The sequence below is a fragment of the Stegastes partitus genome, unplaced genomic scaffold (genome assembly GCF_000690725.1).
Source record: "Stegastes partitus isolate 25-593 unplaced genomic scaffold, Stegastes_partitus-1.0.2 Scaffold359, whole genome shotgun sequence".
Lineage (NCBI taxonomy): Eukaryota > Metazoa > Chordata > Actinopteri > Pomacentridae > Stegastes > Stegastes partitus.
In genome coordinates this window covers 37,840-64,495 of record NW_007578090.1, presented here as the reverse complement: position 1 = coordinate 64,495, position 26,656 = coordinate 37,840, and the positions used below count along the sequence as shown (strand labels likewise).

General features: G+C 42.8%; 1 protein-coding gene across 1 annotated transcript; it reads right to left on the bottom strand.

Annotated features, from left to right (window-relative positions):
- Positions 1–607: 607 nt before the first annotated feature.
- spon2a (spondin 2a, extracellular matrix protein) lies at positions 608–21,692 on the bottom strand. The gene is made up of 7 exons (XM_008284433.1): positions 21,682–21,692; positions 14,994–15,131; positions 10,580–10,808; positions 8,330–8,550; positions 3,271–3,462; positions 2,724–2,895; positions 608–2,322 (listed from the first exon to the last, which is right to left on the bottom strand). The coding sequence occupies exons 3-7, from the start codon at positions 10,806–10,808 to the stop codon at positions 2,135–2,137; spliced, it is 1,002 nt and encodes a 333-aa protein (XP_008282655.1). The 5' UTR covers positions 14,994–15,131; positions 21,682–21,692; the 3' UTR covers positions 608–2,134.
- Between the last annotated feature and the right edge of the window lie 4,964 nt (positions 21,693–26,656).

Sequence of the window (26,656 nt, the reverse complement as noted above, 5' to 3'; positions counted from 1 at the left end):
GGATGCTGATTACAGCCAAAAGGAGCAGATCTGGAAAGTGTAGCGAATTGTGGTGAAAAGACGGCAAGGATGAAGATGCCCGTTTGATTTCTTTGTGAAGACTGTATATTTTTAGAGAGAATTTTAAGATTCCGAGTTGTAATTAAATCCAGAAGATGGCAGTAATGCAACTATATGGTTGCCAGTTGCAGTAAAACCTCAAAGAAGAAGAGTAAGCTGTTTTTTTTTTTTGTTTTGTTTTGTTTTTTTTCCCCTGCCAGAGCAAATACCACAATTAAAGTAACCCCAGTTCAAACAGCACAGAGATATCAAAGTTTAAGGTTTAATGTGTATAATTTCCATCTATAAATACGTAGATCCATGACTTTGGCAAATATAAGGCATCATAACCTTTTCATACTGTGATATTTATGGCTGTGTATTTTTGCATTTAGACTGTGAGTTGTTTGGATACAAATAAAGAGGTGTGGTAAAATTATGCCCTGGCATACATAAATAAGTTGACTTCATGCTGGAACGTGCAAATCAAAAATGTTTCACATGTTGCCTTTACAAAAAAATGTTGTCCAACTGGAAAACCAGACAAGGGAAGAAAGCAACACAGACGTTTTCTATTTGAAAAAACACACCTCCATATTTATTCATGAGTTATACAAGATAAGATACATCATACAGTATGTACAAAATCTCAAGATTGAAATATCAAAAGAGATAATACAAATATTTATCTTTTTTTTTTTTTTTTTTTAATTTAAAAAAAACAACAAATAAACCTGCATTTTGCTATAAAATAGGCCATCTTCTTTGGACTGTCTCTAAGCTTCAAGTCAGCTGTTAGGTGTTTCTTATGAAAGGTGATATTCATAAATCGGGGTGTGAAGTTATTTTGAAAGAGTTTAATCTGCCAAGCATAAGTTATCTCTGTAAACTAATGCCTCCACGCCTGCAAAGGTATGCAGCATGTGCAAAGACCTGTGTGTGGAGGTTTTTGTGTGCCCACAAAGTGTAAGCAGCATGTGTTGAAGATGTACATGTGTTGACTTCAGAGTGCCACTGTCAGCATACAGTTTAAATGCATATGTTGCTGATAATGACAAAAAAAAACAACATTAAAAGTCTTGCACAGGTCTTCGAGGCGATACATTTCTATTTTGCATCTAGAGCAGTTTATAAAAATCACCTTTTACTACAAAACATTTAGTCTTTAAGGTCCCATATGGTAAAACTTCCTTGTTATTGTGTTTTGTGGCTGTTATAAACCAATAGGTGTAAAATAAAAGCTGTTAAGATATGAGGGCGTTTGCTTCAGCTCGGCACTGTCAATCACAGACACAGACAGCAGCACTTCCTGAAGGAGGCGAAAACAGCAGCAGCTTTAGAACAGCCCTAAAACCAGTTTTGTAGGCTGTGTTTCAAGATCCATACTACTATACTGGATAGTATGGCAGAGGAATATGTATATATAGTATATCAAATGAAGTACTCAGAAATACCTGGATGTCCGACTACATCCGATCAGATTTTGCCATATGCGAGCCAGCATGTTTATGTGGCCATTCTGACCCACAATCCTCCATGCAGTGATGTTACATATGTCACAATGTGTCACGAAAGTATTGCAGACTCTGACGGTTAAAGCTTAAGGCGCATTTTTGTGACAAAGTAGTATGTCCCAATTGTATGCACACTGTATGAAACAGTATTTGCTTTGTTAGCTGTAGTACGTACTTAAAGTAAAAAGAAAAACTATGTGATATCGAATGCAGCCGCAGTCATGGTGAAATCATTGCAGTGTTTTGAGCTGAGAAACTTAAAATCAAACTGTAGGGACATGTGAGATTGTGATTAATTTGCTAAAAAGGGGCCCAATGTGGAATTTTTAATATTCGTCCAACACACCTTTAGAGTCAGACTTTACTGCCATTGTGATACACCCTATGGAGTATTCATTCTAAAACTAACGTTCATCACCTGTAAATGCAGCACATCTTAAACTTCCACAATTTGGCTGCAACAAAGACAAAAAACAATCCTCAGCAAAGAGATGCTCAGCAACCTTTCTCAGTCCAGCAGTAATAACATGAAAGTCCCAGTGTTGAATACTGGCAGTATTTGTGCTTGAGCGCTCTGTGGGTTACTGGAGTTTCATACAGCTGTGTGGTACACATTCTGCCTGCTCCTCCAGCTCAGGACAGGGGGTGCCAGCATTGGCCGGCCGCAAGAGGATGTAACGTGTGCGGTGGCGAACGCCGCCCCTGGAGCAGGGACCCAGACATAAACCCCAAGATGACCAGAGAGACACCTCACAGTCGAGTGGTGTTGCTGCAACGAGTCGGGACAGAGACGGGAAAAACATAAATGAGTCACAAGGTGCCACAATGCACTGCAGAAAGAAGTTCTGTTGGTACTATGGCTTTCTTGTAGTACTTAAAGGTTTCCTGCAGAAAGGGCCACAGCATTAACACCTTTGATTTATGTGGCTGAATGATAATGGTAGAGCACTTAACACATGCCTCCCCATTCATGAAAACCATTCCTCACAGTGTCTCGAGTGAGTTTCATATGTCAAAGCCAATCCAATGTGTGTAAATCTTCATTAGAATCAAACTTCAGTAGAATGATAAACACACCATGTTATGTTTTTAACCATCTGCTTTAATCTTGTTGCCCTTTAGAGGTAAAATATCCACATACCACTGATGAAGGAAGTCCCGTGGTCTTACCTGAGAAGCGCTGGGGACTGATGGAGTTTGGTAGAATATGATTAGACATTTGGGTTTGACGCTCAGGTGATCTGCCCTGTCGAGTGATCTTTATGCTGGCAATCGGTGGAAGCTCCTTTAAGCGCGGGTAGTAAAAGGAGTTGGCCGGGTGGTTTGGCATCTGAGACGTGATCTGAACAGGTCGGCAAAGAACAGTCAGGCATAATTCATCAGGAGAGCCAGCAGATTCTCAACAGAACTTCAAATACACAATAGCCCACTTTAAAACACATGCCGGGAAAGGATAGATGGTCTATTATGTAAGGGGGGCCCTTTTTACTCAAATCACTTCAGGTCAGGCATGAGAGCTGCCAAGCAATCATTTAAGTGGAGACAGCTAAGAATGATGTCCCATTCCCATGCTGGTAACTTATTCTAAGAATAAGACGAGGACCGTCCACCTTGTTTTGTCTCAGCCTAGAATTAATGCAGCAACGACTAAATGAAGACATCGCTGTGTGAATTAGATGGAGGATTTTGTGCTTGTGAACACTGCAAGAGCTCATACCTTTGTGATGTTTTCTCGAGGACTGGTGGGGAAGTTCGGAGAGGAGAAAGTGAAACCACTGTCGGTCCCTGCATCATAAGGCTGGAGGTCAATGGTGACTTCTTGTTTCCACTGGTTGCCCTCGCAAAGATTTAGGCTATCCACACCAACAAACCAGTCGGGGCTGGGGATCATCTTCACCATCAGAGACAACTGTCATTCCAAGAGAGACAATGCAATTGCTTTAGACCTTAGCGTCAATTGGTTGCAGTTCACTGAATATGTATTCTAAATATACTGAGAAGCAAGTCCAGTCAGTGCTTTAAAGTTAAGAGGATGAATGTGTTTGTAATCGTGGTAGCGGCACGTCTCTAGAAATGCCAGTGTCGGTGTGTCTGTCACTCAGTCCACTTTAGTCCAGAGTTTCTGTTCCTTTCCGTTCAGGCATTCATGATCCTAATGACTTAGGTGATCCCCTGACTTTTCCACTAGTGCCACCATATGGTTGACATTTGCAGCTTTCAACGAAATATCTCAGCAGCCTTTGGATGAATTGCCCTGACATTTGCTTCACACATTGATGCCCTTCTCAGTATGAACAGCTTTGGTCATGCTTTCATTACTTTGTCACTGAGTTATTTTGTTCAGCACTTTGGTTTATCTGTAAATAGTTGCAAAACCACTGTGATTCCCTTAGCAGTACTTTGTGTTTGTTAGTAATTCTCAAGAATTCCTGCTGAACTAAGATGGAAAACATTGTAAACATGCCGCCTGTGGCTGCAGTGAAACTAGAAAGAAACTGAAGTTGCATTAATCAAACCAATATAAGCCACAAGAAGACAAAAGTTGCAATAGATAATATTATTGTATTAGTACTATCTGTATTATTGATGTAGTTCCAATCAACTGTCTAACTGCAGCACTCTAGATGTGAAAACAAAACAATCGATTTAATCACACCACCGTATTGTCCTATGCTGCCGCTTGGCTGTTAATATGCAGCTCAGATTGTAAGTGTAAGGACAGCGACACATTTTTTTGTGCTTCAGGATATGTGGTTCTGTACCTTTGTTTTGATATAAAGTAGTGGATGCTACATTAAAATACAAGAGGTAGATGATTTGCCAAAACAGTTGAGTACATTCAAACAGAAAATGTTCACCTGGTAAATGAGCTGGTCCAGAGAAGAGTTCAGTCATGTGAAGGACTGACTCTATGAATGTTAAAGAAAACGTGACTTAATGACTGTATAGCAAGTTGAAAATGTTCACCAGGATGTTAATGTTCACTTGTCAATGATCAAGAGGAGATTTCATGATCATAGCTTCAGTGGATTTACTACAAGATGCAACAGAAACAGCAAAGCAAGGCTGCAGCTCACTGAAGCGTAGCAATGTAATCCTAGAACAAAATTCGATCAACTGATGTAACAAGTGTACTTTAATCACAATAACGATATGTATGTGGTGAAAAAACAAAGAAGTCATGACCCAAAGCATGTCACTTTATCATGGTGGTGCTTCTTCTATTGTGCATATGACTGCCAGTTAAACTGTGACATTAATTGATGATTTCACTGCTGACAGGATGAAGTGTACAGGTGCATTCTGGGTGTGTACATTCAGCCAAATAAATCAAAACTCATCTGACAATATTTAATCAATGAGCAGGACATCAAGCTAAAGCTATCAAAGTGTTTCTCAGGCTGAGGAGGTGTAATACCTTACCAGGGCATCACCAGGGAAAATGCGCTGTAATATATAAAGACTACAGGTGGTCACTGGCTGCAGATTTCCTCCAAATAATAAAAAAATATGTTCTTGTAGCTTCAGGAAAAAGCGACTAACTTTGTCTTTCTTGAAGATGTTTCACCGCAGAGCTGAAGAAGTGTTTCGGATGAGAGGTGAAACGTTATCAAGAACCAAATAGAAAAGTGCAGTTGGTTTTTACTGAAGCTCGAAGAATTACCACAACACGGATGGCTGAGAATCTACACAGACAAAATAAATATCATGTTTTTGTCTGACTTCACATGTAGCTGTGAAATTACTCCTAAATATTGGACACTACATGTTAGAAGGGCCATATCTCCAGCACAGTCCTCTCTATGTTCATGTAAACCCATTCAAATTAAAGCTGAGACTTTAATGTAATCAGTTCATTTATTTCAAGCTGAATGTGCTGAAACACAGAGCCTGGAGAATAAAAGAATGCATTGCTATCCAAATACTTGCGGTGTAGACTGCATGTTGTGTGTAGAATGAATTAAGTCATCATAGTACAATAGCCAGGACAGTAAATGTAGTAAGCATGACATCATGCACAAAAACACAGTCGATGTCAGGATTCATAATGCTGTAAGTTATCATGTAGCAACTGGGACCTGTGTGTGTGCTCGTGCATGCACCCACTCAGTTTTCCTGTGCAGGGTTAGACTGTGTCTCCCATGTGATGGATGTTTCCTGAGAGCTGGTGACCTCATTCAGGAAGTGGCCTGGGGGTCAGCACACACTGAGGTGGCAGATGACCAGAAAACAGCACATTTAAAAACGCCTCCTCGTTTGACTGATATTTGAGGACCTGTGCTGAGCCACTAAGTCTCCAGGTGGGATGGGTGGGCTTGGACAGCTTTGGATGGATAGGAAAGGGCAGCCTGGAGTTGGATCGAGTAGTCGGTGGAAGAGTGCTGGAACAAAGATTAAATCGTACCAACTGGGACAAGGGGCAGGTAGCGTCAGCATGACACACAGGGTCTGTTTCTTAACCGGTGACGCACAGCACCAAACTAAACTGAGAAAAAGCTCTGCGGCTTCTCAGAATCCTCCACTGATCCCCTCCTTCCTTCCTCCCTTTTCTGTTAACATCACTCCCTCCTCTTGTCCTTTTCATCCTCCTCTGAAACTGCGGTTTTTCCAAGAAGTCATCCTGCTATATCCATTGGGCCACTCAGCAAGGATGCCTTCTCGAGGGTCTTCCTCGCCACTGGCTTGATCAGTCCACGGTGGTTTGCAATATACATTGCAGGAAGCATCTCTGGAGCAAAGACAGTTACTCAAAGCTCCAAAGATCCCTTTCACGTTTTCTCAATCACAGCAAATCTTTCGCAGAGCCTCGGAGAGAACTTGTCATACCAGAAAGCATGCAGTGCTCAGCTGTTGTTGTGCCCTTTTCTGCTCGTGTGCTTGTAAAATACTGAAGCTCAGCATGGTACTTATTTGGTGTTACCTGTCTGCTTTGAATTTCACATTTAACAACAATAGCAGATGGCTCATGAATATGGAAATAGGAATCATATGTGTTTGGGATTTCTGGGGCATTGCGTATGAATGTTTTGGCTATGTGGAATAGGAAAGGGACGGCATTTCTAAATGAGCGTGCAAGAGAGAAAAACAGAATAACAGGCTAAGCTGTCAACAGATTCACATCACTGAGTCACGTTCAACGCAAACACACAATAGTCATGCCTCTTATTTTGTTTGCTGCTCTGCCCACTGATCTAAAAACAGACGGACCCATTTAAAAGCAGCCACAGACATCATATACCTACTGTAGATGACAAGCTGCTAAGCTGCTGTCTCTGACTAGTGCTTACCAGAGATGCCCTCAGACAGGGTTGTTTATGATTTTTAAGGGCCCTCGGGTTCAAGCGGTGGAACAACCAATAAACAAATGTAGGTCACCAGACTTTCAGGCAGACACACACCTATTTCTAAAAGCTCCAGCAAATCTCCGCCCTTCCTTTTCACCTTTTTCCTACTCATTCATCAGCTACATATGCTTGACACACAAAGGCTATACTTTATTTTCCAACTCTGTGAATAGTATGACACATTTTTCCACTGTGCCATACCTCAGATCCTTTGCCTTTGTTTAAGCCCTGGCCCCAGATTTAGCCCAAGCCTCAAAAAAGAGTCCAACCGTGACCTTTGCTCCCAGTCTCGCTCGCCGTTCAGCAGCAGTGGTGTCCTGTGGTCCAGCGATGAGCAAAGACACAACCTTAAATATAGGCTAATATGGGACTTCAGCGGTTTAGGCTAGACAGCTCAAATGGACATCGTTTCACAGTTGGTTGTTTTACTGCAAACATTTCGTCTTTGTGTTTGAATTTTTTCTCGACAAGCTGCGGAAGAAGAAACTAACTTTGGCTCTAAATTTGGCGAACGCAGACTACTGAAGCCTCATATTGGCTTTGAACAATACGAGGCCTGTCGATTCTGCCCGCCAGAGATCCTTTAAAGGCCAATAAGGTGAGTAAGAGTGATTACATACAATTGTTTCTCTGTGAGACGTCTTTATACTTTAAACATGTCCTTTATGAAATGAAATGAAATGAAAAATACTTTATTTATCCCAGAAGGGAAATTCAATCTGCAATGGAATAATTTAACATTTTGGGAAAATACACTGATTTATCTAAAATACATTCTGAAATACAAAAAAATCTGTGCCATTTTCATATCTGTGTGCGAAATGTGGATCTACAGCTGGTAGAATGTACAAACAATGGGCTACTGTTTCAAAGATCAGTTGCTTTTTGCAGAGATTAAACATGTAGCACGAGCATGTTTAGAGGGGCTACCTGTTTTCCCCTGTTTCCAGTCTTTATGCTAAGCTAAGCTAACTGGCTGGCTGGCTGCCATCATATTAGCATACAAACACGACCGTCTGATCGATCTTCTTATCTAACTGTTATTGGTTAGAGAACAAATATACATGTTTCCAAAAAAAATGTCAAGCAACTCCCTTTGCAGCACGTCATCCTGGGCCCCTCTCTCCTGAGCTCACAGAGTTCAGTGGGGCGGGCGGCAGACAGAGTGCAGACCGCGCAGGATGGATGTGGGCGTTTGTGGCTGCAGGGCTGAGGCACTTGGGCTAAACATAGGCTGATTGGATAGTGGAAAGAAATGGTGAAGTATTTGGTCAGATCGGACAAACGACGTTATGGGGAGACCCGGGTCACCAGATGACTGAGTAGATTTAGTCAAACACATGGTTGGTGTGACTTAATGCGTCTGAGCATGTATGCCCTTTTTTTTTTTTTTTTTGAAAATGCTTTTCATTCAGGTTTATTCGTGCCTACCAACGAGCTCCGCGGCTGCATGAGCATCTCCGTGGAGCTGTGCCCAATGCCGTTGGGGATGCCAGCCGTTCGGTACATGGCGCCGACCACGCGTTTCCTCCTGGCCTCCTTGGCTGCCTTCATCAGCTCCACCGTCACCCCGAGTTCAGCAAAGTTCTGCACCCCTGCACTGGCTGGAGCGCCCTCCTCCCAGAGCCGAAAATGGCGATTATGGCTGACCGCTAAAGAGAGAAAAGAAATTCAAGAAAGAAGAGACGACAGGAGTAAGATGCTTATTCAGTGGAATGCATATCAATGTCAATGAAGCACCACAGAGCCTCAGCCAGACGGTGAGATCATTTCCACCACGGAGCCTGTATGTATTTCTACGGCTGCCTCCTACTTCCTGCACTTAAACAGATAATTCTGAAAGAATTGCCCGCATGCGTGTCTTTGGCATTATTGCAAGGTTATAGTTACATCTTTTCTCCATCTATCACTGATGAAACCACAACACAGGCTGGAGCTGCCAGGAGGTAGGTCAGGATCTAGGAGTTGGCAGCCAGATGGTGGACAAAAAAAAAAAAAGAAAAAAAAAAAACATCAAAACTATTTTGAAAACCCTTTCTGATGCCTTTTTTTCTTCCACCTTGAGCCAACTGAGCCATTTTCTTCACATTCTTATATTTAGTTTTGGTTATCTATGAAATCTGTGAAGAATCAACACACTGATTTAGGTTAAACGGTTTGTACCACAGGTTCTGAAGCTCTGTGTTGAAACCCACAGAGCTGCTGCACTGGGCCAGTGGTTTTAGGGGCAGAGTAAGGTTAGCCAGAAACACGCTGACAAATGCTCTGATGGTTCTGCCTTACCTCACTTTTCAGAGCTGCATACAGACACACATACACAAGCATGCAGTTCAACTTAAATACTCTTGACACATGTATTAACACACACCGAACCACACACACAACCTGCCCAGCACACTTCACACACTATCTTGTTTCTCCCCAAACTACTATTACTTATACACTTAATTGCATTTCCATCCTAACAAATTTCCCACAAGCGTCAAGACCTTGAAACCTGATAACACATCACGTTTAAGCCCCACCAAGACTTTAAAAGCCCACTTCCCACCCTTCCTAAATTGCTCGTGTATTTTTTGGCCATGACAAACTCCAGTCCTTCTTCCTTCTGGCATTGCCCTTGGTGCCTTGACCCCTCATCTTCAAAATAAAGCAACACAAAACCATGGAGGGCCCCAAAAGCCCTCGACAGGTAATGTTTTCTTTAATCCTGTGACAAACTCCATCTCCAACACTCTTTTTGTCCCCTGCAGCACATCATCAGCCAATTGAGGCCTTTGAGTTTTTCTTCTCTTGTGACAAAACCCATTCCATTCGCGCCACGTCCACTGGTGCCCATTACCCTGAGACATTAAAAGTCATTATGGGTGTGTCAGAATCTCCGGTGCCTGTCTCTATATGGAGTAAGTAGGGCATCATCCCCTGGCAGGGCAGCAGGGCAGCACTGGGAGAGCTGGAAACCAGACAAACCCACAGCCGCCACTGTGCTCTCCAAGAGGCACACATACATGTACACACACATGTGCAAACATCTGCCATCCATCCCATTCTCCTTAACTTGGAAAAAAGAAAAGGAGAATGGAGGGGTCTGAATCCCTTTGTCTTCTCCGCCCCCTGGCTCGGAGGTGAGCGGTCTGACACCACCACACCCCAAATATCATCACCCACCTTCACCAGCCCCGAAAACCACCACTGCAGCCTCTGCCGCCAACACTGTGGTAAACCAGCGGAAATGTGGGGAGCAGTGTAGGACTGAGTTGAAGAAATAGAGAAATATTAAAGATATAGCTGGACAGAAGTTAGAGAAACAAAGAGAAACGGCATCTGGTAGCATTTAGACTGTCTTGCTCTCTGCCTCTCGCTGCTTTGCTCATTAACATCTCTCTTTGAATGAGTGTGCATGCTGACAATGAGGCTCTAAACCTCTAGAACAAAGGTGAAGCAGAGGCTGAGGTCCCTTTATCTCACTGTGATCACCATTCCTGTCTTGAGATTGGCTCCCTGTTAAAACAAAATCTTTCGTATCTGTGAACTGCAGGTCAGGTAACATCCCCTGACTCCTCGCTGCTGCTGCAAGTCTGAAATAATAGTCACATTCAGTGGTGTTACAGGTAGAACTTTCCATTACAGATGGCTGATTTTCCAATAATCCATGTCTCTGTTCCAAGCAGTCTCTCTCACCTATGAGTTTGGACCACTGTGCAGGGGGCCGGAACAGCGGATACTGCTTGGGGAAAGCCTGTGGGCTCCAGTGACCTGTAAAGACCAGGATGTAGGAAGCAGGACTCTTGGCTGTGCATTCTGTCCCATTCAGTGGTCGCAAAGGCCCAGCAAAAGTGAGGCAAAGCTTCACAAGTACGACGAGGAGCTGCTGCAGCCAACCGCAGGTCAGGTGTTCTGATGACATCATCTGAAAGACACGGAGAATGAAAAATGGCTGTGCAAGTATTCCTGGTAGAGATGTATCAGGTTTGCACACGGTTGGGATTTATTCACAAACACAGATTATGCTCACCATAAAAAAACGGATTTTCCCTGAACACTAAAAAATCTGCAGTGTATTTAAAATCAAAAGCTGCTTAAGAAGTCTCTCTGACATGTGATATTTGTACATCATCAAGCAAATTAAAGGCATGAACATTTAGGAAACCAAACCCAGACAGTCCTGGAAAATCAGGACAAGGCGGGAAATTCCACATTTCCTTCCCTCATATCACAACGCAACCCTTTTATCTAAGAACAAAGATTATTGAACCCACTGACCCTGAAGCCTTCGTTTAAAAGAAATCCTCCTATTCTTTCTGCCGGGGCTGTTCCCAGTGTGTGTTGACCCAGTCTCTGGCTGTGGTCCAAAACGGTTAACATTCACCGCGTTCACGGTAATGTCTGCTACACAAGCCACCCTAAAATAAAACAATGCGAATGACATTTCTGGGGATTCTGTCTGCTCTGCTGCTCTACTGATCTCACTGACTGACCATCCACTGACCACCAGCCGCTGAGTCAGACTCGCACTCTATTAGGAGGCAGACAGAGGAGGAGGGCACGTGCATGATAATTGCGCAAAACACATTTCAGCTTCGCATGCGATTGTGTTAGTGTGAAGAAAGCTGTTTGTGTGTCTGTTTCTTTGTATCTTTGCACCTGAGCGTGTTCTTTTTATTTTTTTTTTCTGAAGATGAGTGTGAATTAGAGCCATGCTACTTGCGTTCGCTCTGCACCAGCCCACTTTCCACTCATTACCTCCGAACACACATTCTTCCGTGTCATCCTTCTCTCCCCTTCACCTACTTTCTCATGCCATCTCTGCTATCCAACCCAACTGTTTCTTTGTCTGATTCTGAACCAGCCAGATGAAACTACCCTGCAGTACGGTGTGCGACAATGTGCCTTCACTCTCCATCTGAATTGGCTCCAGATTGGGGCTGAACTATTACTCAAAATATAATCGCAGTAAGGCCAAGTGCAATATCCAAATTGCAGATAAACTTTATTGATCCCTCTCTGAGGAATAGATTTAAACTGCAATTTTTTGATAAAGGTAAAATGTGTCACAACATACCCTTTACAAATGCAGCACACAGTGTTAGAGATATGCTCCGGCCTACAAATCATATTCTCCAGACTAAACGGAACATACTTGTTTGGTCACCAAAGAAGATTCCCACACTAAAAATGTGACTCATATCACAACATCTGTCAAAAGAATTGCAAAATGACTTTTCTTCCTCTTATCATAATTATTTCATATTGTTCAGCCCTTCTCCAGACTTCAATTCTCAAGGATGCATTCAGAATGTTAGCTTCAGAATATTACCAGACAATGTCAGCGAGTGATGTCGTTTTACTTGTTTCCTGATTTATTAGCTGATACTTTAGCTCTGAGATGACAGTTGAATTTTTCTGTTTTGCCAGTTACAGAAAGGGAGAGCGGCGTTTCCACGGGTTACTACACTACAACTAAAACTCCAAGCAGCTGCAGAATGCAGACAGTTAAATTTGGGCAAGTCAACCGGTGCACAAACACACACACACACACAGGCACACAAACACACATGCACGCACGCCATCAACACACACAACGCTCATGTCCTGCTGCACATTGTCCCTGAAGTCTATTTCCAGAGGTCAGATAGTATTACTCTGCCAATATAGCTGCAAAACTCCAACTCTGACACTTTTCTGACCGCAGCCTTATATGTCGCTGAGTGTTTTATCAATTCCCTGTCTCCATTAAATGTATATTAACCACTGCACAGCTTAACAGCCGGCCGTAAAAATACCCAAAGTATGGAGACACACAGAGCCCTGCTTTGATCTTACTGCTCAGTCATCTGATCACCTCGCTGGCTGCAATGTTGCTGCTCGGCAGGAGGCAGATGAAGCTCCAGGTTGAGATGCTTAAAGTCTGTTCCAAAAAGTAATTCCAACTTCTCCCCAACATAACAAAAATATTATTGCAATCGAGCACTTGTGTTGATGGAAAATTCACGACCCGGATTTGGAGGCTTTTCACATCTGTATGTGAACTTAACTGCTACTGTCCTGTCTGCTCGCTCCACTGTGTTTAGTATAGAAAAGGAGGTCAGTCCTGTCACAGGCTGTTGCAAAGATTTACCCATTTTCTGTCTTTCACACGCATGTACTGTACACACACATTCCGAAGAAGGAAGATCAACATTTTTTTTCTTTTTTTTTTAGCTTAATAGCAAGCAATTTGCCTGAACATGATCCTTTATTGTAACAAACTCTGAGGCCTGTTTGTTAAGCTGACTGTCACGTGATCTCTGCTGCTATTATAACCTTTAATCAGATGACTCTATTCTACGCTGAGACTTTTGTTACAGTGGACTCTTTGACCTTCCCTATGAACTTGTCACACGGACACTATAACATGCCAACATGCAATAGAGACATTTCATGAATTCCCACACTGACACACTGAACTTTATCGGTCAACATACAGACCCAAAACCGGCTGATGTCTGCAGCTGCAGAACACACAGTACAGTAATAATAATGGCCCATATGGTCTTCCTTTCATGCATACTTAGGCACACGCTTATTTTCTGTCAACACTCATGCCGATACATGCACTTACAGCACAGAACTGCTCTCATCAGTCAACATAAACACACACACACACACACAGCAATTTTTTTTTTTTCTGTCAGGCACAAGACACAATAAAACAAGGGGATGTGGCACAGAGCCAAACATTGCGGTTGCTGCCTCCTGGGCACCTACACTGTGTAATTAGAGCAGCTTCATGCAGAGATAATACACACGTTCACCTCAGCTCAGATACACAGGCGTTCAGGTATTTACACACAAGCACAGATTCGTGCACACAGCCGGAGGTGTGTTCGTTTTTAACAAGGAGATGTCGGGGAGATAATTTGCAGTTTTCCCTGAGAATTTTCTTAAAAGCCTTTTACTGGGCAATAGCTGCAAAAAGAGGTGCATCAGTCTGTCTTGAATTACACTTTTAATACACTTCTGCACACTGTGTGCATATCTGGTCCTGCCATTTCATTCATTCATGCATAAACACAGAAATACAGACACTCGCTCAGGTATGCATCACAACAGGAGATCAGAAAGCTGACTGTTTCTCATGCAGTCGGAGGAGAGATCATGACAGCGCAGGCAGTACGGACACAGAGACAAGTGAGTACAGACTTTGGTTTTCCGGAAGCACTTCACTAAAGCCAAGTTTTCAACAATAGGACCCGTGAGGATGGACAGTACATGCACGCTCCTCGATACTGTGCCTAAACTGCCACTGATGGAGGTGCTTATCTACCATTTTAAACATGCAAACAGCTGCAAAAAAAACTGTGTAAATTTGGTTGCAATATATTTGTCCTCAGAGAAATGATGAGAAAAAAAATAACAAAAAGACATCTGTGCACATTAATCTTGCACAAGAAGAAACATGGCATAAATTCAGTTGTGGAAAATACATTTATCTCTTTGAGAGACTTGTGCTTTACTTGAATTTTTCCATTCAATGCTACTTTAGTTTATATCTCCAATCTTCTAGATGCCAGAGGGATATATGGTGCTTTCTACCAATGCTGCTACTAGTGACAGATATACTGCACTTAGTACACAGATATAGATTTTACATACAACCTCCCAGCAGTTTACTGTTTAGTTTAAATTTGCATTATCCCAGCCTTTTTCAATATGTTCTTACCTGCTAATAAATCAGTCATAATAATGTCACAACATTACATATCCACTAGTATGTACAACTCAAAAGTTGCTAATTGACTTTTGCGCAGCCTTCACTTAATAAATTGTGTCTGTTTTATAGCAATAATTAATACACTTGTAGCATTGTGTATTTATTCAAACAACAATTTAGTTGCAACTGGCTATTTTTAGATTGCGGCTTTGCCGTTTTTACTTAACTAAAAGATCTGAAAACTACTTCCGCCACTGCATGCATTTGTGCAAAAATGCTACATTTTCTCAAAGTAGGGAAACAAGCTGACTGGATCTTTAAAAAAAAAAGAAAAGAAAAAAGTCCAACTCTAGCGGACTTTGTGTGCAAAGAATGAATGAGGTCTCGCTGTGTGTTCCCTACCTGTGTTGGATCAGTCAGTCAGTGACAGAGAGAAGCTGCAGCAGGGAGGATACAGCTCGGATCGCTCTTCTCCTCTCTTTTTTCTCTACTGTAACCGGTTGTCTGCTGCAGCCTTATCAGCCTTTATCCCTCTATCCCCTGTCTTTATCTTTTCCCAAATTTCTCTCCTCCCCCCTTCTCTCTCTCTCTCTCTCTCTCATTGTATCTCCTCATATTACCCTCTTCACTCTCTCTCTCTCTTTCTTTCTCTTGCTTTCTCCTCCCCCTCCTCCTCTTTTCTCCCCCTACCTCTCCTTGTATGGAAAGGCAGTTAAACTCCTCACTCCTCTCCTCCACTGTCCCTCTCTTCTCTCCCTCTATCTCTCTCTCTCCCCAGTCTTTCAGTGGCTGTGTAAACTCAGCAACCTCAATGCTGACAAGGTAATCAACACCACATTGGCCTGTCCTAACACACACCGCTCAGCATTGTGTATTTTCTTGCCCCTGTTCTTCAGTGCACGCCGTCAGACTGCAGAGGTGTAGAGTTGCTGAATAATGGCAGTTAAATAGAGAGAGAAACGAGAAAAATAGGGCTTTAAACTCGGGCGTCCAACTCCGGATAACAAACGAGTGCAATCTGGATGGAAGGGTTTGATTTCTGCGGTTAATTTACTGATTGGAAGTTGCGGACAATCAAAGGGTTTTAAATTGTTGCCGTCTTTCCAATAGTTCTTCTGTGCTCTGGCAGATCCAGCTGTGATCTCAGCCGAGGAACCCCATTTCCTCGGGTCAGTGTGCGAGAGCGAGTCGAGTGGTCACCAGTTCCCACAGCTGGTACACACATGGACGACCAGGGAGGTTTCTGTTACCAACCGCCACTCACTTATCAATGTGTCAAAGCCCAGACTAAATAAGGAGGTGGGGGGGGAGAGAGTGCATGTAAAACCTCGAGGAACTTAATATCAGATAGGCTGTGATGCAACAAAGCTTTTGTCAGTCCTCCTACTTCACACATACATACATCCCGGTCAAGGTCATGTGGATTAAGGGACCGGTAGTCCAGTGATCTGTACTATCAGCTTGATCCGGCAAACGCGAGAAGACAATTCTGTGACTGGAGAACGTCCGTCCTTTAAAACAGAGTCGGCCACGTCACTACATGGCTCGCCTGTAAACCTTCCAGGAATGAGGAGCGATGAAGAGGAGCAGACAGAGGAAAAGGGGAAGATGTGGATCAGGTAACAGTTTGGACTTTGTGTCCTGCAGTCATAAACAATCGAGTAAACAATTACACCCCCTCTCCATCTGTTTCTTGCTTTATTCCTGCGGTTCTCTCATCTCTTGCCCCACTCTCATCTATCTATCTATCTATCTATCTATCTATCTATCTATCTATCTATCTATCTATCTATCTATCTATCTTCATCTGTTTTGCTGTTAAAAGTAGGTTATGGGAAAAACCCGACTCCGACTGCCACCCGCTGATTAATGACAGTGAGCTCAGCATCCAGACTGACTCACGTTAATGTGAAACGTCATTGACACTCCGTCAACAACACAGGTGTGCACATGTGCGAGCGCACACAAAACCTCCTAAAATGTGACTCACGCGAGCAGGTATGCCAGTGGACATTAAGACACACACGTGTCTGTGGGAACTGATGATTGCTTTGATTGCTATAACACACACCAGTAGGTTACAGTCGAGCTGCAGCGCACACACACACACAGAAGTTAGCATCAGGACACCAGATACGGCAGCAGATTTGCCTGACTGACGCAAACCTCCAAGATAGCCGAAAGTTTTCTTCCTGTCAATCACGCGCTCACGTCAATGTTCCACGAGCCAAGTGAGTGAAGCAATGAGAGGAAAACCATGAGCTAATCACAGAGCGTTATGCGGGGGCCAAACTAGCTCCGGTGTCTCAGCCTCACCGCCACAAACACTCGAGGCCCCTACGACAGACAGACAGGAGGAAAGAGCAGCATTAGGAACAGATGGATAATACTGGTGAAGACCAAAATCAGCAATGGGCTAGTGCATCTCTCAGCACCTCTGGACTTCTTTACTCTGTATGTGGCTCTCAGTTCAGAGATATTCCCAGTTACTCTTGCCTTGCCAGACCATTCTGTAGTACAAAAAATGGTCTGTTTGCATTTTATTATTATCCTGCTATAAGGGTACAAAAAAACCCCCTCTGTTTGCATTCATTTAAGCTAACCACAGTCATCAGGGGCAGAGCTAAGGGATCGATGCAGCTTCTCTCAAATTGTTTTGGTGGAACAGAGAGATGAGCACTGTCATTAAAATGGATAAGTCTGACCACACGAAATCCTCTGCAATACTTTTGTTTCAGATTAATTTTCATTGCGGTAACTTGCTGCCCAGTGGTTGCTGTTGTTGTTTCGGTGTCTAAGAAAATGGGAACACAAGGATAGTGGAAGGGTGGGAGAATGCCAGCTGAGAAAACTGACCAATCGCAGGCTTGTGCAACTTACATCTGATGAGTCTAATTCCTGAGAGATGCGTGTCTTTATAGAAAAACATCCATCCATTTTTTTGTGATTACCCACAGTCCAGTCATGGTGGCCTCAGGCAAAGCATGGCATTTGAGACATCCCTCTCCCAAGAAGAGTTTTCCAGTTCCTACAGGGGATCCCGAGGTGTTCCCAGGCCAGATGAGATATGTAATGTCTTCAATGCGTTCTGTGTCTACCAAGGGGTCTCCTCTCATGTGGATGTGCCCTGAAAACCTCCGAATGAAGACACTCAGGAGGCATTGTGATCACACTACCACCTCAGCTGGCTTCTTTTGACATGAAGAAACAGCGGCTCTACTCTGAGCTTGCTCCGAATGTCTGAACTCTTCACCCCCATCACTAAAGCTGCCGCCCTCCATTTCACCCGTGTTCGTTCGGTAACTACGGAGAGCTCATGACAGTAGGTGAAGGTGAAATGAGGCCCGACTGGTACATTGAGAGTTCGCCTGGTTCGATGCACTGCCCACGTGACTGCTGACGCTCTCCCAACCTGTCTGTCCATCTCACACTCCATTTTGCCGTAACTCTTGAACAAGATCCCAAAATACATAAACTCTTCATCGCTTGTGGCTCCAACTTACCCGCAACTCAGAGGGAGCAATCCACTGGCAACCATGGCCTCAGACTTGGAGGTGTTGACTCCCATTACGGCCGCTTCACGCTCGGCTGCAAACCGCCCCAGTGTGAGCTGAAGGTCATGGCCTGATAAAACCAACAAAACAACGTCATCTACAAAAAGCGGAGATGTGACTTTGAGGTTACCAGACTGGACACTCTTCTCACCCCAGCTGTGCCTTGAGATCCTGCCCGTGAACATCACAAAGAGGCTCAGAGATAAGGCGCAACATTGGCAGAGGGGGGACTATAAACTAATAATGGTACCAACACAGTATATGTTATGTATGATTGACCTGAAAAACACTAAGGTGTCCATTGCAATTGTGATAAATGAACATGTCATCCAATGAACAGTCTTTGGATAACACTGGAAGTCTGTGGCAAAGAGAGAAAATCCGACTACACGTGCAAAATGGAACATATGATCAATTCATTGTTGGTCTTTTGGTGAGGCCAGAATAATCCTTTAAATAAAATACTGGTCAAATGAAAGATGCACTGCGGTGCCTTTTAAAATTGGGAACAAAGATAGTGTCGTCTGACAGGGATGCAGAATCTGAGTCATTCTGTGGCTGGAAAAATATTGAATCATTCCAAAGACAACCGAAGACAAATATTTATCCCAGAGGTCCGGGGTTGGTAGTACGATCCCTCCGACTAGGATAGGTCATCTGTCTAGAGACTAATTAATCATGCAGGCAAGTATGTACAAGCATGGCCATATTCTACCACACAGACATCTTCATCTGTCAAACTGCTCCTCTTTGTCCCCAACAAGTCTCAAAACTATTTGATTTTGTTAACATTCCCATCTCAGTTGAGCAACTCTGGGAAGTTTTCTTTCTCGCTGAAACCAGTGGAAGTTACCTAAGCAGAATGACCCATTTTACAGAGCTGTTAACAGAATTTACTGACCCAGAAGAAGTATGAGAACCAGTACTGGCATTTTACTGGTTTGACAACGTGCCTCCAGACCCGACGAGGACTGCCGCCGCTGCCATCGCCCCCCTCCTCCTCCTCCTATTGAACTAAACAAACAAATAAAAAAATCTGGTGCCACAGCATGGGAGCTGACAGGAGTAATGAATGCCACAATTTCGCGTGGGACTTGGGAAGCAATGGGCCAAAGCGTGTTTGAAGTGTGTGTGAATCGGGTCTGTTAAAATACTGCTGGCATCCTGGGCCTCCTTCAGCTACACATGCTGTTATGTAATATGTATGTCCCTCACTCCGGCAAGAACAGTATGTTTGTAGTACAATGTACTTTATTTATTTATTTAGTTTTTTGTAAATGTGTACATACAGGAAGGTTCCTAAGTGAGTGAATTACTGGAAGTATCTAAGTGTCAGCCACAAAAGCAGCTGATCGAATTCTCCAAATGCTACGGAAAGGTGCTTCAGTGCTTCCTTTCTTATCTCCTTTAGCATAGAATACACTGCACCATCTTTTACAAAAGGGAAGAAGATAATGCACCATCCACAGCAGACAAACGTCAACAACATCCTCGGTCACATAGTTACGTAGCCTTGTGTAAGTGCAAGTTTTTTTTGTGGTCTCTCCCTAAGAACTCCCCTTAACATGTTTCCTGGACCTCACAACATTTTCCACAAAGGTCAAGAAAACGTCTTCAGGAAAAAAACATGGTGTGTAATTTATTCAACTGCAACCTGCACTGTTAAAAAATAAAACTAAAGAATAAAAATTAAGAAAATATCCATCCATCCATTATCTATACACCGCTGAATCCTCACTGGGGGGGCTGGAGCCTATCCCAGCTGACTCAGGGTGAAGGCAGGGGACACCCTGGACAGGTCACCAGTCTATCACAGGGCTACACTTAGAGACAGACAACCAAGCACACTCACATTCACACCTACGGACAATTTAGAATCACCAATTAACCTCAACATGTTTTTGGACTGTGGGAGGAAGCCGGAGAACCCGGAGAGAACCCACGCTGCACGGGGAGAACATGCAGAAAGATCCCAGGTGTCCTAACAAGGACGCGAACTGGGAATCTTCTTCTAGCTGCGAGGCTACAGTGCTAACTAACGAGTCACCTTGCAGCACAAATAACATTTATTCCTGATTTTTTTTTTTTTTTTACAGAAATGTATTATGATATTTATACTGTAGTAATTGTTCTGCTTTCTGTCCTGCAAGGTGGCTCGGTGGTCGTCTCGCAGCTAGAAGTTTGCGTCCCGATTAGGACGCCCAGGATCTTTCTGTGTGGAGTTTGCATGTTCTCCTCGTGCAGCGTGGGTTCTCTCCGGGTTCTCCGGCTTTCTTCCACACAGTCCAAAAACATGTTGAGGTCAATTGGTGATTCTAAATTGTCCGTAGGTGTGAATGGGAGTGTGCTTGGTTGTCTGTCTCTAAGTGTAGCCCTGTGATAGACTGGTGACCTGTCCAGGGTGTCCCCTGCCTTCACCCTAAGTCAGCTGGGATAGACTCCAGCCCCCCCAATAGTGAGGATTAAGGGGTGTATAGAAAATGGATGGATGGATGGATGTTCTGCTTTCCTAAATTCCACACACATTTAAATAAAAGGACTATATCTATCTATTAATTATGTGTTTTACAGAGAAAATAGTTTCTTTAGAAAACCTACAATAAAAATGTTGGGTTTTGTACTGTATTAGAATTAGAATGTTTTACTTTCATTTTGCCTTGTTTTTTTTTTTTATGCCAGTCATTTGACCATTGTTAACATTTTATTTTTTTCTTTTACAGTGTGTGTCTATTGGTCTGTGGTTCCATCTCGCACCTATTAGTCAGCTCAGGGTTGGGGTTCGGTCAGTCCCCCACTTTAGTCTAGACTGAAATATCTCAATAACTATCAGACTGATTTTCATTTTGTCCAAACATTTGTGGTCGCTGGAGGATGAATCTTAATTACCTGACTTTTTCTCCAGCACCACAACAAGGTTTACTTCAGTTGTTCTTTAAAATGTCTTAATAACTGCCAGATGAATTGTCCTAGTTTGGTTTATGATCGAACGCCTGTGAAACAAAATAAAAGGACATTCCCATCACCCTCGGCTTTGTGTGAGATATTAACATTGCAACACACTGGACTTCAATGGTGAATTCAGTTACTAGTAAACCTTTTGGACACCAGCATGTTAAAAGCTATCATATCAGGTTTTTACTTTCCTTCTCCTTTCCTTTTGTTAAAGGCTGCAAACTCACAAAGTCTCAACTCCACACCAAAGGGAGTTATTCTCCTTCTGTACTTTTTCTTTCTGTACTTATTTACATCCCAACATATTTGCATAATTCCTGCCTGCTACTTCGACACGCCCTCGAACAAAGAACAAGCAGCTTCCTCGCAGTCAGTCCACCATTATTTCCTCGCTTGAGCTGCTTCTGCAGAGCGACGTCTCTCTGCCTGCACTCATGCTGTAAACTCGGCAACTTCTCTGCAACTGAACGGATGCCATGAAACATCCAAGTACCATGAGTGGCTTCTAGACCAGAAATCACAAGTCATTACCAAGCGTGTCCACCATTTGCACGGGGTAGAATTAATGCTGCTTGTTTAGTGACTGACTGACCGACTGCTCCTGAAGGACTGGGTGAAGCTGGCAGACGTTTCTGGAAGCAGGATCATGTTGTCAGTCGCGTTCATCCAGAGCATCACACAGACATTTGATGGGTGACATGTCTGTAGAGGTTCAGCTGCTGTAGAAGGGCAGAGGGCAAATTCTTGTGTTACGAAGACGTGCATTGTTTTGTTGAGATATCAAGTGACGGCAACAAATGAAGGGGATAAACAAAGGTGTGAGGATTTCTTCTTGATGTCGCTGTGCACCGAGACTGCAGTCGATAAAATGCAGACATGTTCTTTGTTCGCTGGATATTCCTGACTATCAGTCCTCTGCCTCCATGGACCACTTTCTATACGACGCTGACATCCGTATAATGTTCCTCTTTACAACAGGAAACGCAACGTCAGCCATCTGCTCTGTGAGATTCATCAGTGGAAAGGACCGTCCTCCATCTTGCTAGTATCCAAGAAAGATGAGCAGTTCCCGACTGGAGGAGACTAAGACACCACTGTGGGCGACGAGATCACAAACCAGCTCTCCTCAGGTGATTCTCCGCATTCTCCGCACGCCAACAACTTGATCAACAGGCTCTGTGGTTCAATGTGAACCACTTTGCAGCGGTGACACATGGTTTGCGATCATGTGGCAGACTGTCTGTCGCACCATGTTGTGTGAAACGGCTTCTTACACGGCAAATGGTGGAGTTGTGGACATTCAAGAGCCTGTACTAAGGCCCTAAGCGGGATGCCAGCATTCAGCATGCCAACAGCCTGTTCTCGCTTTTCTCTTGTCATCTGTGTCATTTGAGTAAAGCTGCATTTTAAGGTGGACTTTTACAGTCACTGGTTGAAGGAGTGTCTGCATACTGCTCACATGGAGTAACTAGAATGGAATAGCATAGAATAGAACTTTATTGATCCCTTTGGTGCAAACCTCAGGGAAATTGTTGAATCTGATCATTGTCCTTAAAGGCCGCGTCTGATTAGGGTGTGAATGAACTCAGTGATTGAAAATTTGTCTCCAGTTGAAAAGCAATTGGCCAAAAATGAACCCTTTTCTGACAAAACAAAAGAAATGAGATTCCCCCCCCTTCAAGTCAGAAAAGAACATTTGCAGTCTACATTTTTATTTCTGTTCATTGTAGATTGTCCTTAAAGTAACTTGAGCGATATAGTCGTTCTCACATTTATTCATACCCTTCCATTAAAGAAAAGGCAAAAATCACAATAGTCACTCAAATAACTAGAAACTGAAAAAAGTAATAATAAATAAAAATTTTCTAAATTTTAATTTAGTGAAATAAGACATTGCTTTTGAATTGTGGTTGAAAAGAATAATAATTAAAAAAAAAAAAAACTGTCCCGGATAAAGCACTTGGGCCAAAATCAAAATAGCTGTCAACAGGTGCAGAAGTCTGACTGAGAGTTACAGAAAACACTTGATTGCAGTGATTGGCTCAAAGGGTTGTTCAACTAAATATTAGTTTACAGGTCGCATCATGCTTGCTTTTTATTTAAAAAATGTAAAATATTTCTGTTGAACCACAATTCAAAAGCAATGTCATGATCTTCATTAATTTTTTTATTTATTTTTACTTCTGTCAATTTCAACTTATTTCAGTGACAGCTGTTTTTTTTCCTTCTTTAATGGGTACGAATAATTTTGAGGACGACTGTACCTGCATTAAATGGAACTCCATCGACTGTACACATGGCAGCATATGTACTTTGAGACATTTCCACAAGTGGTGTTGGTTGTTGAGCCTGGTGGCTACATTCGCTCGGACTCGCAAAACAGTTGCTTTGTGGGTGGACGCCAGGTTTGGACAAAGAGGAGTGGACGGAATAAAAAAAGATGCCATCTCTAGTTGTGCTGCATTGATTTTGATACTTTCTTTAGTGACCGACAATATAACAAGACTGCAATGCTAAATTGGTGTTTGTGCGATACGGACAAACAACCTTAGTGCCAGTTGCAGGGCTGAAAATAATCACTGGAGGCACACTGAAAATTAAAACATCACACAGTCAATAAACGCAATCCATCTCCCGCTCCATTTTAAGAGAAGGCTGCTAGTTACGTGCATGTGGAAGCAATTTTGGGGCTGATAATCCCCCACCCTCCTTTGCCTTGTGGGTCTACACAGAAGCCCCCTTTCCCGTATTCCCCACCTACTCTGCCCACTCGTAAAGCTGTGGCCATTCTGGCACTGCATAAGCCTTTGTTGCCATATAAAAGAGCTGCCAAACTGTGGCAGTAAACAATTTTGTTTATGGCACAAGTCCTGTAAACGCAGCTCCACGTCCTCAAGCCGCCGGGTGTCACCAGCGAGACGACAAACTGGCAACTGGCATTAATTGTCTTAAACTGACTAACCACTAATGATGAGACGCTTTTTTTACAAGAGATGACCGAAGGCAGAGTTAAAGGTTCAGTACGCAGCAGGATCTTTGTACCAGCAGAGAAATACTGTCATTTGCAAAGTTGAAAGGACGGTGCCAGTGTTTAATTTTTAAGATTTTATTAAAATACGGTGTGGAGTTTACCATTGGAAGTTACCATCACAAACATGATTGTTTCTAATAAAAAAGTAAACAAAACAAAAATAAAGCTTAAGAGCCTAGTTACAGGAGGTTTTTTTTTTTTTTTCATTTGTTTTTTTTTGTTTGTTTTTGCAGTCTGGTGAAAGAAAAAAAAAATCAATTCACAATGAGTGTGAGTGGAAAAAAAAAATGTTCACATGTTGTAAAAATACATTTCCCAATTTTAACATTACACGCAGTCACTTTCAAACATTCATTCATTCATTCCTTGTTAGATGGTTAGATGTCAGTGCCAAAAGAAAGAAAAAAAAAAAAACAGAAGAAGAAGAAGAAAAAAAAAAAAGAAGTTCAGACCTGTGCACAAACGAGGGGAACGAGGGGAGAGCGGTTTCTAAAAACGCAGGAGGCTGTTCTACATTCTGAGGGCGGAAAACTCGGGATGAGGGACACGAGACAGAGGGCGACTGCTGGAGGATATGTGTGCATTTGAACCCTGAGAGAGAAAAAGTGACCAACTCTCACCATATTTTTCTGCTTTTTTTTTTTTTTGTCAACAGACCACACCAGTGTCCGCTATGCCCTCCCCCCTACCAGCAAACCCCGGAGCTCCGGCGGCGCTGTGAAAGACGCTTGAAGAGCCCCCAGAAGGGGTTACAGCGGTGGGGCAAGTCTCACACCCAAGAGTGTTGTTAGCATGCACACTGTGCTTATCCGATAGCCACATACACACTGCCGGGCTGACTTGAACTATTAACTACTAGAAAAACAAACAAACAAAAAAAGAAACCCAACATTGTTAATGCACAGTAAGAATTCACACTGGATTTATGTGATCGCAGAATGAGCTAAAAGTGTTCACACAAGGCTAAATGTGGTTCATCACTGAAAAAAGAAATGCAAGGTGCAGTTAAGTTTAGGCCTGTCGGGGTGTGAGGAGCTTTTTGCGGAGCGGCCTTGATTTGCGGCCCGTTCTTTCCGGCTGGGTGTGTCTCCTGACTTCACCTGCTGTGGTCAACTGTATTAAGGCAGTGAGTGGTTCCATGGCGACTTTCTATAACAGCTACTGTTACGGGGAGAGAATAAGTAAGGCCCACAGGATATCAGCTGGAAAGGAAAAGTGGGATAAGACGAATTTTAAAAAGAAAAAGGGGAGAGGGATCTCTTGTTTTCTCTGAAATGTTTCAGTACAACATGTAGAACACAGACAGCATATCCATAAAAATGAAATCCTACAATAAAACAGAATGGTTTCATAACAGTGCACTGCTGAACTGAAAAATATATATAATCATCATCATCAACAGCAAAATTTAAGATTACTATTATGCTCATAATCCGAACTATGGGGGTTATTTTTTTAAAAATATATACTCATCACATGACAGAGGAGCCTACCATTTCAGGACACAGACATGCTCCATGTCTCTCATAGACTCTGAGGGGAAAACTGTACATCACTGGAAACTGACCACGACAAAAATGGCAACTTGGGTTAAAAACACTTGGGAGGGGGAGGAATAGGGTACAGGAGGGGGGCAATAGTATTTCCCCTTAAAAATTACCTCACATGCACTATAGATAGAGCAGCTTGACAATGAAGGGGGGATCAAATGAAAAACAAAACAGCATCTACTACTACTGTTCTAGTAAAAGAAAACTAGCAGACCACGACAACCGCCTTTTGTTTTTTCATTTTTCATTAGCCAGTAAGATTGAGGTCGAAACACATCAACTACAGTCTGAAGTCTAAGCATGGGAAAGCTTAATTGTGCTGAATTTTCCACAATGATGAAACAAAAGGTAAAGGAAGAAAAAAAAAAAAAAAAGAAGAGATTGAAGCCTGAGTATTCAGTGACCTTATCGAACCTACAAAGATGTTTGTCAAATTATTTCCCGGGGAATTTTTTTTTTTTTGTTGATTTTATTGTGTCATTACTGCTACAATTTCACAACCCTTCTAGTAAAGAATAGTAAAGACGTATCTAGAAAATCTGTACAAAAAATAAAAGGGTATGCACGGTACATTCAATATCTGTTACTGAGGTACTAGAAAGGTGTTCCCTTGACACCAGGGCAACAGCGTTTAAGAGTTACTCCTAGGGACTATTCCTTTGGAACGACAACAGCTTGTCATCATAACAGGGTGAGGGAACATACATACACACTCTCACACACACAAATCCACACGCACTCATGTACACACACACACGCACACATACATACACGCACATGCACACACACACACACACACTCACATACCACTGTCAGTAACAAAAAGCCAGCATGCAAGAACACTGTCCATTTGCTCCTACAGGGAATCTAATCTCTACTGTCCCCTCACACTTGAAGGAATTGTTGGATGCAAACTGGTTCATGAGCAGATGTGTAAGGTGGGCCATGACAGTGGGAGAAGAGTTGGGGTGGGTGGGT

Excerpts from the sequence above, each read along its gene's own strand:
- spon2a (XM_008284433.1), bottom strand. The coding sequence starts at position 10,808 with ATGATGTCATCAGAACACCTGACCTGCGGTTGGCTGCAGCAGCTCCTC. Across the intron at positions 2,896-3,270 it reads CTCGAGAAAACATCACAAAG|ATCACGTCTCAGATGCCAAA; the intron begins GTATGAGCTCTT and ends CGACCTGTTCAG. Across the intron at positions 2,323-2,723 it reads CAGTCCCCAGCGCTTCTCAG|CAACACCACTCGACTGTGAG; the intron begins GTAAGACCACGG and ends GACTCGTTGCAG.